General features: G+C 36.0%; 1 protein-coding gene across 3 annotated transcripts in view; it reads left to right on the forward strand.

Annotated features, from left to right (window-relative positions):
- The window catches only part of DENND4C (DENN domain containing 4C), a 112,769-nt gene that overhangs the window by 23,341 nt on the left and 73,768 nt on the right, over nucleotides 1-15,660 (forward strand). For 2 of the 3 annotated variants that reach the window (XM_069576643.1, XM_069576644.1), the window contains exons 2-5: nucleotides 8,619-8,940; nucleotides 10,073-10,325; nucleotides 11,287-11,356; nucleotides 13,255-13,424. In XM_069576643.1, coding sequence (XP_069432744.1) covers nucleotides 8,636-8,940; nucleotides 10,073-10,325; nucleotides 11,287-11,356; nucleotides 13,255-13,424 — 798 coding nt within the window. In that variant the 5' untranslated portion in view covers nucleotides 8,619-8,635. Of the gene's footprint in view, nucleotides 1-8,618; nucleotides 8,941-10,072; nucleotides 10,326-11,286; nucleotides 11,357-11,802; nucleotides 12,005-13,254; nucleotides 13,425-15,660 lie in introns of those variants that run through there. The other variant, XM_069576645.1, reaches the window with a different exon arrangement.

Here is a 15,660-nt window from a genome sequence, read left to right on the forward strand (position 1 = left end):
TGCCAGCCCCAGTGTGTTCATGGTGTATGAGCTCCCCAAATGGTTGCTGCCAGGATCTGTGTCCACAGGGTAAGCTCCAGTTGCCTCCTGCTCTTCCAGAGATTCTCCAAGATTAGCAGGTGAGTCTAACCCAGGTTTCTTTCAAATAACTGCTTATGCTCTGGTTCTCAGTATGAGATTTTGAGTGTACCCTTTTAAGAGTTGAGTCTTTATTTCCTAGAGTCGTTTGACTTTCCTGAAAGTAAGCCCCACTGGCCCTCACAACCAAACACTGTAGGAGCTCATCTTCCTGGTTGCAGTCTCTGGGCTAGGGAGCCTGATGTGGGGCACCCTGGGGAGTTATTTCTGCATTTGTAATTATCCTGTTTGTGGTTCCCACCTGGAGGTGTGGTTCTCTACCATATCCTGTCTCTACCCCTCTTATTTGTTTCGTTGTTACTTTGTACTTTCAGTTGTAGAACATCTTTTCTGCTAGTTTTCAGGTCTTACCAGTGTTACTCTGTAAATAGTTGTAATTTTGGTGTGCCCTTGGGAGGAGGTGGGCTCCCTTGGTGGTTCAGCTGGTAGAGAATACCCCTGCTACGTGGGAAACCAGGGTTCGATCCCTGGGTTGGCAAGATCCCTTGGAGAAGGGAACAGCTACCCACTCCAGTATTCTGGCCTGGAGAATTCCATGGACTGTACATCCATGGGGTCCTAAAGAGTCAGGCATGACGCTGCAGCTTTCACTTTAACTTCACTTGAGAGGAGGTAAGCTCAAGGTCTTTCTATTCTGCCATCTTGACCACTTTTTTATCCAGTCGTTTTAGCATCCATTTGGTGATTCTTACTTGAGTCTGAATACTGTGATGCTTGTAAAATGGCTTTTAATCATTTCTTATGTGTTTATTACATTGTATTCTGTTTTGAAGAGTCTTCCTTTGCTTCTTTCACTTTTATTCATTTATTTTATAATATCAGCAGTGTGGACTCAGGCCCTAAAAAGAAGTCAGTGTTTTATTAGTCCATTACTGTCACTCATTTTGATGCTAAATTTGTTCCCAGATTGGCCAATGGAAGATTCTTCAAGCAGTTTCAGTCCCCTTTTGATAGAACCCCCCATTAGTCTTTGACCAGGGCTTTTTTCCCTCCACTGTATAAAATGTTCTAGGTGTATCCTGTGTTAGGTTTTTTTCTTTAATATAATTTTTTTTAATTGTGTGTGTGTGTTTTTTTTTTAAAAATAACAATTCCTGCCTTGGAATTGGCCATTTCTCCAAGAAGTTCTAGTATCTCTTGACTGGAAATGTCTCAAAGAAACAAAGATTTAGGTGCTGGGCTTGTTTGTTGCTGGTGGAATGACACAGCTTCTGCATTTTTTTTTTTTTTAAATAGCAGAGAGGAGGAGGAGATACACTGACTCACACATACATATTTTAAGTTTTATTGAGCTGTAATTTATATACCACACAGTTCATCTGTTTAAAATATATAATTTACTGATTTTTAGTGTAGTCACAGATTGCTCAACTGTCACCACAAACAATTTTAGAACATTTTTATTCCCTCAAAGAAGCCCCCTACCCACTGTCAGTCATTCCCTATCCCCCTCACCCTCGGGCCTAGCAGCCACCACCACTTCTGTGGACCTGCCTGTGCTGCATCGTATCAGTGGAGTCTGGCTATCGGTCTTCTGTGACTGACGTCTTCCACTTGGCATGTTTTCAGGGTTCATCCATGTCGTGGCGTGTATTAGTGCTTAATTTCTTTTTATTGCTGAACAATAGTTCATTGTATGAATATACTGCATTTTATTTATCTCTTTATCAGTTGATGGACATTTGGACTGTGACCATTCAATACATGTTCACACACATGTATTGAAACATTTTTATTTTTGAATTATTTTAGGTTTACGGAAAGGTTGAAAAAACAGCACAGAGAATTCCTGTATTTTTCTATGGCTGACATATATTACCACTGTACATTTTTCAAAACTAAGACATCAATACTGTTACATTGTTGTTAACTGAAATCCAAATTTTATTTTAATTTGACTGATTTTTGCATTAATAAAAGATTTCTGTGATCCAGTTCAAAGGGCACATGCCTTCACTGTATATATATTTTAAAATTGTGAGGTACTGATACCTCTTAATTCCATTCTCAATAGAGATTCTTACCTGTCTTATCCCATCCCTTAGTTATAGCTCCCTTTTCTCATAGCAAAAACTCTGGCTTCCAACAATTATGCAATCGTAGAGTACATATTGAATAACTTGAGAATTGCTACAAACATACCAGTATAAAAAAAAACAAGCCTTCTAAGTAAAGGTTAAGATTTATTTTCAGTTCTTCATGTTAAATTGTCCAAAATTTACTTGGATTAGTTTTCCTTTTTCATTCTCTTCTATGTGATTACATTATCAGTTTGATATACAGTTAGGTTCATTGGCTCACATAAATTTCATGATGAAGTTGGGTATCTAACCAGGTCAGTATTTTTAAATGAAATGTAGAAATTGTTCTTTTATAGATATTTAATCTTAGAGTGAATATAGCCTGCTTATGCATTTTATTTGTATAGTGTTTAAGGAGTTTTAATTAGTGGCTGATGTTAAAGCTTGGTGATTTAAATAAAAATTTGTATTATTCCAGTGCTCAACTCTGTGCAGTCAGGGTAAAGTTGGAAAGGAACTATCTGGGCTCTCTACAGCCCAGGCAGTCACACTTGGCATGGGAGGTAGATGACACATGGTTTATGGAGGTGTGTGGTGATGGGGGGCAGAATCTGAATTATTTCTGTTTTCTCTTCAAAAAAGACAAGAAGGATTTTACCAAGTCCGTTTGGCAGTAGTTGGATGACTTTGACCAGTAGTGGCTGCCTGTGTTCTCTCTTTAGTTCTGACAGCTTATATCTTCTGTGACTCCTTTAAAGCATTTCTGTTTTCAGCCTTTCTTTATATCCCTTCTTCCTTACAAAACTGTCAGTTGCAGGTGCAACTATGGGGAATTATATTGCTTTGTATTCTTAAAAAGAAGCAGACTTTATCTGAAATGAGTTACTTTTTTGATTTTGTAATTCCATGATTCAGCCAGCATAACTGATGTTGATAATACTTTTTATATGGAATCACTAAGGCCTTAATTATAGCAGATAACTTTGGTAATACTTTAGTTTCATTGTGGTTTAAACAATGTTTGTTTTTCATTCTCTATGGTTTGGAATACCAGGGAACAGATATTTTTGAACCTTTAAAAAATCTTTTTATTTCAGTGACAGGAATTTTGTAAACACATTTAGCCTTGTAAATCTAACCAGTCCATCCTAAAGGAGATCAGTCCTGGGTGTTCTTTGGAAGGACTGATGCTAAAGCTGAAACTCCAATACTTTGGCCACCTCATGAGAAGAGTTGACTCATTGGAAAAGACTCTGATGCTGGGAGGGATTGGGGGCAGGAGGAGAAGGGGACGACAGAGGATGAGATGGCTGGATGGCATCACTGACTCGATGGACGTGAGTTTGAGTGAACTCCAGGAGTTGGTGATGGACAGGGAGGCCTGGCGTGCTGTGGTATTCATGGGGTCACAAAGAGTTCGACACGACTGAGCGACTGAACTGAACTGAATATTCTGTTGATATTAAGAATATTTATTTATTAAAATGTATGCCATTCTAAATAGTATGGTGAAATGAAATTGATTCTGAAAGGGTATCTTGCCTATAGTTGGAAAATTAAGTCTAATTATTTAACTGTATAAGTTTTAATAAATATTTTAATACTTTTCAAAAGTTTTTGTTAATACAGACTGATTTTTACCAGAGATAAAGCATATCATTTCATAATGATAAAGGGGTCTGTTCATCAAAAGGACATAGTAATTCTAGATAGTTATGTCTGCAGAGCTTTAAATTACATGAAGCAAAAACTGATAGAACTAAAAGGAGAGACATCAATAGATGTATAATTATAGTCAGAGATTTCAGTAACACCGTGTTAATAATTAAACAAGTAGGCAGAAAATTAGCAAAGATATATAGATTTGAATAACACTAATAACCTTCTTGGCCTTTCTCCAGCAAAAATAGAACATACATTCCACTAAAATGTACATTGTATTTACCAAAGAGACTATATTCTTAGCTGTAAAACTAATCTCAATAGAAATAAAAGACGGCAAGTTGTATGTAGTATATGCTCAAAGCATAGTATATTTAAGTTAGAAATCGGTAACCGAAATATTCTTGGAAATTATGTAGCCCATTGGTCAAAGAAAATAAGAAAGAGAAATTTTAAAATACGTTGAACTGTATAAGAAGAAGACATAACTGAGTTCGTGAGATGCCACAAAGACAATATTGGAGAGGAACATTTTCGCTCTGAGTTCATACATTAGAAAAGAAAGATCTCAGTGACCTCAGCTCTGACCTTAAGAAACTAGACATAGAGCAAATTAAAGTCTATGTAAACAGAGGAAAGAAAGTTATAAAGTTCAAAATAGAAATCAATGAAATAGACAAGCAAGAAAGAGAAAAACCAGTGACACTGAAAGCTGGTTCTTAGAGAAGATCAATAAAATAGACAATTTTCTAGCTAGACTGACCAGGTAAAAAGAAGGCACAGATGTGATTGATATCATAAATGAGAAATGTGGCATCACTACATATTCTACAGATACTAAGAGAATAAGGGGATATTATGAAAAACTTTATGCAAGTAAATTACACAACTTAGATGAAATGGATAAATTCCCAGCCATATGCCCTCTCCCAGTTCTTCATTTATTCATTTATTTATTTTAAGTTTTGGCTGCATTGGGTCTTGCTTGCGGCCTGATGGTTTCGTTGCTCTGCTGTCCTGCGGCTTGTGGGATCTTAGTCCCCAGACCAGGAATTGAACCTGCATCCCCTGCATTGGAAGGAAAATTCTTAACCACTGGACCACTGGGAAGTCCCCCCGGTTCTTATGTTAAAATGTAACCCCCAGTGTGATGTATATGGAAGTAGGGCTTTGGGAGGTGTTTTGGTCATGTGGATGCAACCCTCATCAGGGGTTTTAGTGTCTTTCTCAAAGTGACTCCAAGAAGACCCTTTGCTCCTTTCCACCCTGAGAGGTTACAGTGAAAAGACAGCCTTCAGTGACCTAGGAAGCTAGCCATTACTAGACACTGAATCTACCAGTGATCTTAAATTACCCACCTTCGAGAAATAAGTTTTTGTTGTTTATAAGTCACCCAACCTATGATATTCTGGTATAGCAGCCTGAATGGATGAAGATTTGATACAAACTGTGAAACTACAAACTGTGAAAGTTTACTCAAGAAGAAATAGGTAACCTGAATTGCCCTACATGTTAAAAGAAATGAATTTATAGTTTACAGTATACTCTCAAAGTAAACTCTAGACCTGGATGATGGAAAAAATTAACAATTCTATACAAATTCTTGAAAACTGAAAGAGAAAGTTTTCTCAAGTCATTCTGTGGGACTATCACATTCAGTTCAGTTCATTCGCTCAGTCGTGTCCAATTCTTTGTGACCCCGTGGACTTCAGCTCACCAGGCCTCCCTGTCCATCACCAACTCTCGGAGTTTACCCAAACTCATGTCCATCGAGTCGGTGATGCCATCCAACCATCTCATCCTCTGTTGTCCCCTTCTCCTCTTGCCCTCAAGATTTCCCAGCAGCAGGGTCTTTTCAAATGAGTCAGCTCTTTGCATCAGGTGGCCAAATTATTGGAGTTTTAGCTTCAACATCAGTACTGTCATATTACCTTGATATCAAAATCAGTTAAAGACAGTATAAGGCAGGGGGCGGGGGTGAAGAACTATAGACTGGTATCCCTCATTAACAAATGTAAAATTTCAAACAAAATTTTAGCAAGTAGAATCCAATAATACATGAAAAGGGTAATATATAGATGGAGAATAAGCACATGAAAAGGTGGTCAGCATCACCAGTTATTAGAAAGATGCAAATTACATCTATAGCTAAGTATCACTACAGGCATAATAGAATGTAGTCTAAATTAAAAAGACTGACCTTCTAGAGTGTTGGAAAGGATATGGAACTACTGGAACTCTCAAATACTGATGATAGGAATGTAAAATGATATAGTCATTCTAGAAAGCTATTTGGCACTTTTTAAGAATTGCATATACCTACCAGGTGATCCATTCATTCCATCTTAAAATTTGACTAAGATAAATGAAAGCATATGTCTGTTAGGCTTGTACATGGATTTTCATGTTAGCTTTCTTTATATAAATAATAGCTCCAAGCTGAAAATAACCCATATGTTTATTAATGTAGGTGAATGGATAAGCGTCTTGTGGTATATTCAGACATGGAATTGTTAATTGTTTTAGTTGCTAAGTCATATCCGACTCTTTTCCACCCCACAGACTGCAGCCTGCCAGAGGAATACTGCTCAGCAATAAAAAGGAATGAACTGTTGATTTAAACACTAACGTGGACGAATCTCAGAATAATTACATAAATGCGTGAAAGAAGCCAGACCAAAAAAGAATACACTGTGTAGTTTGATGTATATCAATTCTAGAAACTAATCTATAATAACACAAAGCAGGTCACTCATTGCCTGGGAAGGGAGGGATGATGAAGGGGTACAAGAGTATTTTGGACGTTGATGAATGTATTCTCTATCTTGATTGTGATATGGTTTCATGGGTGTATGCATTTGTGAAAAGTTAGCAAATTGTACACTTTAAATATGTACATTTTATTGTATGTAAATTATACCTTAATAAAGTGTTTTGAAGAAGCACATACAATCCATAGAAATATTTAAGATCTCAGATACTTTATTTTTAGTGTTGCTGAGTTTAAAAATAATAGAAATCTTGACTCAGCATTCATATTCTCTAGATTTCTACCATGTATTACCTGTGTCTTTTAATATGTATTTTATATAATTTTGTCTTCTTTGGTTAGTTTTTTAATGCTGTATCTGGTATTTATATATTAAATAGTTAATGACCCCTAATAACCTCAGATATGTAGTTTGACACCACCCTTATGGCAGAAAGTGAAGAGGAACTAAAATGTCTCTTGATGAAAGTGAAAGAGGAGAGCAAAAAAGTTGGCTTAAAGCTCAACATTCAGAAAACGAAGATCGTGCCATCTGGTCCCATCACTTCATGGGAAATAGATGGGGAAACAGTGGAAACAGTGTCAGACTTTACTTTTCTGGGCTCCAAAATCACTGCAGATGGTGACTGTAGCCATGAAATTAAAAGATGCTTACTCCTTGGAAGAAAAGTTATGACCAACCTAGATAGTATATTCAAAAGCAGAGACATTACTTTGCCAACAAAGGTCCGCCTAGTCAAGGCTATGGTTTTTCCAGTGGTCATGTATGAATGTGAGAGTTGGACTGTGAAGAAGGCTGAGCGCCGAAGAATTGATGCTTTTGAACTGTGGTGTTGGAGAAAACTCTTGAGAGTCCCTTGGACTGCAAGGAGATCCAGCCAGTCCATACTAAAGGTGGTCAGTCCTGGGTGTTCATTGAAAGGACTGATGCTGAAGCTGAAACTCCAGTACTTTGGCCACCTCATGTGAAGAGTTGACTCATTGGAAAAGACTGATGCTGGGAGGGATGAGGGGCAGGAGAAGAAGGGGACGACAGAGGATCAGATGGCTGGATGGCATCACCGACATGGACATGAGTCTGAGTGAACTCCAGGAGTTGGTGATAGACAGGGAGGCCTGGCATGCTGCGGTTCATAGGGTCTCAAAGAGTCAGACACGACTGAGCAACTGAACTGAACTGAACTTAAACATACTCACTTTTGACCCTTAAACACTTAGTTTACCCAGTGTTTACTCAGTTTTTTACCCATAGGGGCATATTCCTGATTGGGTTAAGAGACTGGCTTAATTATTTTTATTGCTTTTTGTTGTTGTTTAGTTGCTAAGTCCTGTCCAACTCTTTATGACTTCATGGCTCCTCTGTCCATGAGATTTCCCAGGCAAAAACTCTGGAGTAGGTTGCCATTTCCTTTTCCAGGGACTCTTCCCCACGCAGGGATTGAACCCGTGTCTCTTGCGTTGCAGGCGGTTCTTTACCACTGAGCCACCAGGGAAGCCCAATTATATTTATTACTAGTATCTTTATTTTTTTTTGTTAGACCTTGAATAATTCATGAAGAACTCAGTTCATTTGTGTAAATGTAAAGTTTAGCTCTAAGAATTCTGTAACTTAGAATGGTTTTTTAAAATAGTGTGCAGTTTGTTCGTGTGTTTGTGTGCATTTTGTTCATTTGTGTGTGCGTGCATTAGTTCATACATGTGTGTATGCATTTTGCTGAAAGGAAAACGCCACTGCCCACCTGCGATAGTTTGATTATCCTTTACAGGACCTTAGGCATATGATAGAATCATAGTTGTCTTACAAATGAATTTGTGCTGTAAACTTCTACTTTGTAGGAGGTGAAAAACTGATTAAATGCTATATAACAACAAGCTTCTACAGAATGACAACAGTTTGACTGTAAATCCCACTGGGAAGCGGCTGGTCAATTATTGTTAACTCAGGAGTATTTTAATTTAGTGAGTTAGGGTAAGACATTTCATTTAATCGATGTATTTTTTTTTCTCTTTCTCTCGCTCTCTTCCAGGAAACCTAGTAGCAGCCATGATAGAAAACAAAGGGCCAAGAGTGGTGGACTACTTTGTTGTGGCAGGTCTCACTGATACATCTACTCTTCTGGATCAAGAAATAAATCGTTTAGATACTAAGTCAACTGGACCTAAAGCTCCAATTACAGACATTGCAGTTATTAACAAATCAGTTGGGGAAACAGTACCTGAAGGTTACACCTGTGTTGAAGCCACTCCATCAGGTCTCCAGGCAAACTTGAACTATGGAAGTCTGAAAAGCCCAGAACTGTTTCTCTGTTACAAGAGAGGGAGAGAGAAACCACCCCTTACTGACATTGGGTATGGTGACTTTCTTTTGCTGTAGTGAAGGGAATAAAATTTATTTAAGGTGCACAGGAATAGAAATTTTAAAATCCTTGATGGTTCTGTTATTATTTGTTACTTCAAAGTCAAGTGTAATAAGATATGTACCTCTCTCCATTCTTACTGAATTTCTCTGCATTGTACTGAGTCATTAGATTTTTTCCTTTCAAAACAATATTGAAATGAAGGCATTAGAGCCTGAAATGTGATTTCGTTTGTATTTATCAGGTTAAGTTTACTAAACATAAAAGAACAAAAAGCTGTAGTGAAAGTATATTTTTAAGGAGCTAGTTAGGTTATGTGATGAGGGTTTGTGAAGCCCTGAACTCATTTAACAAAAGCAGGCAGCAGCAGCTAGGATTTAGATCATAATTGTGTTGACCCTATAGATCTGTTTCCAGAAAGTTGATATCTAACCAATACTAAGTCATCTTAATCCATGACCATGAGATGGCGTTTTATTTATTGTTGTTTTTGATTATTGCTGAGTCATGTCCGATTCTTTGTGAACCCATGAACTGTAGCCTGCTAGGCTTCTCTGTCCCTGCTATTTCCCAGGTACACTAGAGTGGGTTGCCATTTCTTACTCCAGGGGCTCATCCCAGCCCAGGGGTTGAACCTGCATTTCCTGCATTACAGGCTCTGTCCTGCTGAGCCATCAGGGAAAGCCCTTTTTATTTATTAGCTCATCTGTAATGTCTTTAAACAGTGTTTTATAGTTTCAGTCGAGGAATTTTTAAAGGGAAAATTTTGAGGAGAATTATGAAAAGTAAGTTTTGTGGAAACATCTGAATATTAGATAAAACTTCTAAGAATTGACCTGAGGATGGTTGGAGTAGTGCCTCTCTTTTGTTTCATGTTTCTTATAATAAGCAATAAAAACAAAAATTGTTTGATCTATTTACACTTCTTAAATTGTGTTCTGTTAAAAAATAGTAGTTAAGAGATTTATAATTCCCAAAGTAATACTTTTAGTTTTGGTTTGTAATTAAGTTTTGGGAAACAACAGGGGAGACCAAAAGATATCTATTTTGTTATCAAGGAGAAAAAAGTACTGTTAACCTGACATAAGTTTACATGTCAATTTTTTTTCTTCCCTTCCATACAGAGTTTTATATGATGGGAAAGAAAGGCTTATTCCAGGATGTGAAGTGATCCAAGCCACACCCTATGGTCGCTGTGCCAATGTCAACAATAGTTCAACTACTTCACAAAGAATCTTTATCACTTATCGAAGGGCTCCTTTAATTCGGCCCCAGAATTCTTTGGCTGTAACTGACATCTGTGTTATTGTAACCAGTAAGGGAGAAACCCCTCCCCATACTTTCTGCAAAGTTGATAAAAACTTAAATTGTGGAATGGTAAGAATAAAGTTTCATTTCTGAAATTTCATATGAAAATTAAGAAAAATTTTTTGGATTCCTCTTTATCATTTGGCTTAATATTTACTCTCAGTTTATATTTTCATGATTTAAAAAAAAGAAATTTTAGCCTTCTAATTTTTATGGTTCATTATAACTTAAAAAATCCTTAGCTATCTGATGTTTTAGAATAAGTTCATCCACAAAATAGATATTTAAAGTAAGGGATTTTTTTTTTTCTTGATATGTGCTAATACATCGCACTAAGGTACAGATTTTACTAGCTTTTGGGTTTCAGTGTTGTCTTCTCAAGGACAACTTCAGGGAGACTGGGTTGAGATACTGCTTATATTTATTTAATTATCTTAGATATTGTAGTTTTCATGCTTATTTTAAAACGGTTGTAGTGAAAAAGAAAAATATAACATATGCATTAGATTTATAGTTTTTTATGACCCTAAAGTTATGTTTATTTTGAGTTGTGTTTATGTTGAATTATGTTTATTTTGAAAAATATTTTAAATCAAACTGAAAGCCTAAATGATATAGTCAGAGCTGACTGATGCACCCAAGGCTGTTAGTCAAGAACAGTTTGACACTGAAGATAATGACTTCATAGCATCTAGTGGCCCCAGTCTTCCCTAGTTTGGGCTCAGCATCCACTCCATTTTGTGCTATTTCTTTCAAATAGAGGCAGCCTCTGTATGATTACAGAGTTCTAAACTTTTTGAAACAAACCTCACATCAGTTTAATTTTTGTGGCAATGTTTTTTTTATTACTCCTTTTCTTTTAGTGTTTTCAGTTTCATGCTTTGTTACATTGTATACTATACAGTCCGTTTGATAAACATGTTTTAAGTAGACTTCCCTGAAGAAATAATCAAAATCTTTAGAAGACATTTGACAAAATAAATTGACTTTCACTCTTTTATCTTTTTAAAACCTAATTTATATTTTACAGTGGGGTTCCAGTGTGTTTCTGTGCTATAAGAAGTCTGTGCCTGCTTCTAATGCTATAGCATATAAAGCTGGTAAGTAAATTTGAAAAAAAAAAAAAAGGTTTCTATTACTATAGGAATTGTTACACACTAACATTTGGTTAGAAGAGACAGTGTTTGCTCCCTTATACAGTTTGTGAAATTGATCTATTCATAAATTGAATTAATTATAACTTTAGCATGTAAAGACATAAGTTTTCTTAAATTCATACTACAGGATATATTAATATTACCCCTTACCAACAAAAATACACTGTTAATTGAACAGAAAATTTTATTCCAAACAAGCGTTTGTGGAATAAACATTCGAATTGTTAGTCTACACTAATAGATTTAATAGTTGCGTGGAAAATGCTTACTCTCTGACCTTTTTATATTTTGACAATCAGAAAGGTGTCAAACTGCATCTTTACTTCTTATATATCTCCTTCTCTTATCTCTGTGTGTCTGATTTGAAACCACATGTTACTTGCCATGAGAGGTGGACTTGCTTCCTTTTTCCCTTGTTGCAAAGAATCAGCTATATGGAAGAGAGGAGGGCCTGAGAACCTTTTCTGCCATGAAGTGTTTGAGAAATCTATCGTCACATTCTTACTGCACAGTAAAGTGTCAAGGGCTGTAAAGATTTAAGTGTGACCTCTTCATCCCACTGGTATGGTGGGATAAAAAGTGAAAATACAGGTATGCTTCAGCTGTAAATAGAAGAGATACTGGAATACTTCTTGGTGAAAAGAAGCAGTGTCATTACTTTTTGTCATGCACAATTTTTGGAATAAGGTTTTACTTCAGGGAAGTCAAGCAGATCCATATATGAGAACTCTTAATTGTCCTCATAAAGACATCCATATTAATGAATCAAACCATTTAATTTATAACATGAAAATAAAGGCAGCAACTGACAGTTATAAATTTCAATATCACTTTAAAATGTAATACTGTTAATATTGCTGTAGTGTGTTGATTATATGTGATTTCCTTAAAATTTTTTTTGACGTGTGTCACTTAAACTTACAGAATTAACTTATAGAAACAAGTTTTGTGAAACTGTTCAGGCGTTTGATATAAGACATACATATTAGAATAAAGAGTTTTGGAGACTGAATTTGGACTTAAAAATTCAGCTACTGATTTTCAAATGTTTAACCTAGAAGTGTCTGCATATTAGAGATATTAGAGATACCACGTAGCTGTTTTATTCTGAGGAGGCTTTGTTAGGCTTCTCAGAGTGCCCCCTTCCTCCTGCTTTCTTGATCTCTCATACTTTGTACTTAGTCACAAGAGTTTCTATCTCATTTACTTTTCATCTTGCATTCATTTTACACTGCTGCTCTCTCAAAATAAGTTTAGGGGCTAAGATAATTTCTGCTGCCTTAGCAATACTGTCCCTTCCCTGAGTTTATTATTATTTTTTTTATAGGAGGCTAACTGAAATAGTTGGTAAATTTCCCTCAATGTCTCCTGCATTCTCTAAGACGTTGGCAGTATACAGGAAACATAAATTAATGGTTCTGTTAAATAGAGTTTTAACTAGTATATTTAATACATTTAGTGTTATAGTGAACTCTAAGTCCATGAGTAAAAATAAATGTTAAATTTGTTATTCTCATTTCTGATATGACAAGAGAAAAGTTGATCTTGAAATTTCACACATAAATATTTCACATATAAAATTTGCTATTAAAATATCCTATTATGTTCTATATACTAATAACTATTTTAAAATAACTATTTAAAAGTTAAAAAAAAAGTTGTCAAGTTGCCTGGTAGTCCAGTGGTTAGGACTGTGCACTTGCACTGCGGTGGGCCTGGGTTCATCCCCTGATCCGGGAACTGAGATCCCACAAGTTGTGCAGTGCAGCCAAAGAGTGAAAAATAAAGAGAAAAAATAAGGAGTCAATGGATAAATAATCATTATCTTCTTTCTCCAAAAGGTTTAATTTTTAGATATCCAGAAGAGGACTATGAGTCGTTTCCACTCTCAGAATGTGTCCCTCTCTTCTGCCTTCCGATGGGAGCTACTATTGAATGTTGGGATCCCCAAAGCAAATACCCACTTCCAGTTTTCTCAACTTTTGTTCTCACAGCTTCTTCTGCTGAAAAGGTATATGTTTTCCTTTTATTAAACCAATTTTGCCCATGTTTTTAATCCACAGACTGTTTAATATGAGATATCTTATTTGAATGTTAGGATCCTATTCAGACACAATACATTTTTAATTTAAATTTTGTACTATAATGCCCAAAGTGAGAAGTCAACATGAAGATTGGAATCAGGATACTAATACCACTCGATTGTTCTTAGGAGCAAATATAAAGTCTCTGGAGAGATACAGCCAAAACCCAGGACTCAAGATGAGATTCTAGTAAAAGATAGAAGACATAGGTACCATAGGAAGAATCAATAAGATACAGACCTGGATTATACCTTTAAGATATTGAAATGATAGAGTGATAATATCAAAGGTATTATAAATGGAATATATAGTTGAAATATTGAAGACCTAAGAGAAAAGCTCAACACATCAAAGAAAGAACAGGATATTTTGAAAAATGAGTAGACAGGTTGGAAAAAGAAGTGTCTAGAAATGCAAAATCGGAGAAGGCGATGGCACCCCACTCCAGTACTCTTGCCTGGAAAATCCCATGGATGGAGGAGCCTGGTGGGCTGCAGTCCATGGGGTCGCTAAGAGTCGGACACGACTGAGCGACTTCCCTTTCACTTTTCACTTTCATGCATTGGAGAAGGAAATGGCAACCCACTCCAGTGTTCTTGCCTGGAGAACCCTAGGGACGGGGGAGCCTGGTGGGCTGCTGTCTATGGGGTTACACAGAGTCGGATATGACTGAAGTGACTTAGCAGAAGCCGCAGAAATGCAAAATATGATCCTTAAAACGAAAAATTTAATCAGTGGCTTAAACAGCAGGTCAGTCATGCATGAAGGAAGAATTAATGAAGTGAAAAATAAGTTACCTCCAATGTGGCACAGGAAAACATAAAAGGAGTTTTAAAGTGTAGAGAATAGAATAAAAAAGACCAATAGATACTTAATAATCCAGAAGGAGAGATAAGAAAGAGGAGAGGCAGCATTTTAAGAGCTAGTGGCTGATTGAGAGTTTTCCAGGGTTGATGAAAAATTGAGTTTTCAGGTTAAAGATGTACTCTGAATCTTAAGGAGGAAAAAAAAATACATATATACAAATACATATATATATATATATGTAGAACCACTTACTTTCATGTTCTAGTAAAACCATGGAATACCAAAGACAAAAACCATCCAGAAAGGAAAGACGTAGCACTAGCCATGAGAGAAAAGGTGAATAATAGGACCTTATCGAAGTTAAGGACACCTGTTCGTTCAAAGGTACCTTTAAGAAGGTGAAAATGGAAAAAAAAGGGTGGAAAAGGAGAAGGTCATGTGATACAATATGTCTTCCACAAGGGTCTTGTATTCAGAATATTTAAAGAACTTCTATGTTGTCAACAGTATAAGAGATAACTCTGTGGCCCAACAGTTATACACCTGAGCATATCCCAGGAGAAATGAGTGTATATATTCTCCAAAGCACATGGATATTTGTAGGTTCCAAAAACTCAAAACATGTATAAATAGTAGTAATGACAAGAATAATGGTTTAAAATAAAAAAGAAATGGCAAAAAAAAATTAGGAAATAAGTGAATAAAACTACAGATCTCGTGGAAATTTAAAAATTGAAACCTTTCATAGGATATTTGATAGAATACTCAATTTTATTGAAAAGTGTAACTGACAGAGGCTGACTTTTATGAAGCAAACACAAATGCATCTCTGTCCATGAGCAGCCTTCATGCTTTCAACCACTGTAAGATGGTAGCTAGGGTTAAGTGTCCAGCACAGTGTCTGGAACATAGTAAAATACTCAGTGAATGAAGGCCAATAATGCATTGACTGGATTGCTTACAAGTAAGCTAACTTTCTAGCTTAATAATCATTTATAGTTTATTACTTTGAAAGCAGTAAATAAAAATGAATTTTTAAAGATCTTCAAACAGTTGAGTTACCAAATATACCTTGAACTAGTAGAGAACAACAGAGCCTCTTTGAGATACTTTTGTCATACTGCTTGTTAAAAACCCTTGAGATGCCTTTGAAATAATTGTATCCGAGAGTGTTGTTTGTATCTGTAAATTAAAGAGCAAATATGATGTAATTCACAAAGACATAACTATGACATATATACACATGTATATACATACACACACACATATATATAGTGTTAGAAGATTTATAAAAGTGTCATTTATCTATTCTCAGTTACAAGACTTATAAAAGTATCACTTATCATTTTCAGAACT

The sequence above is a fragment of the Ovis canadensis genome, chromosome 2 (assembly GCF_042477335.2).
Source record: "Ovis canadensis isolate MfBH-ARS-UI-01 breed Bighorn chromosome 2, ARS-UI_OviCan_v2, whole genome shotgun sequence".
NCBI lineage: Eukaryota > Metazoa > Chordata > Mammalia > Artiodactyla > Bovidae > Ovis > Ovis canadensis.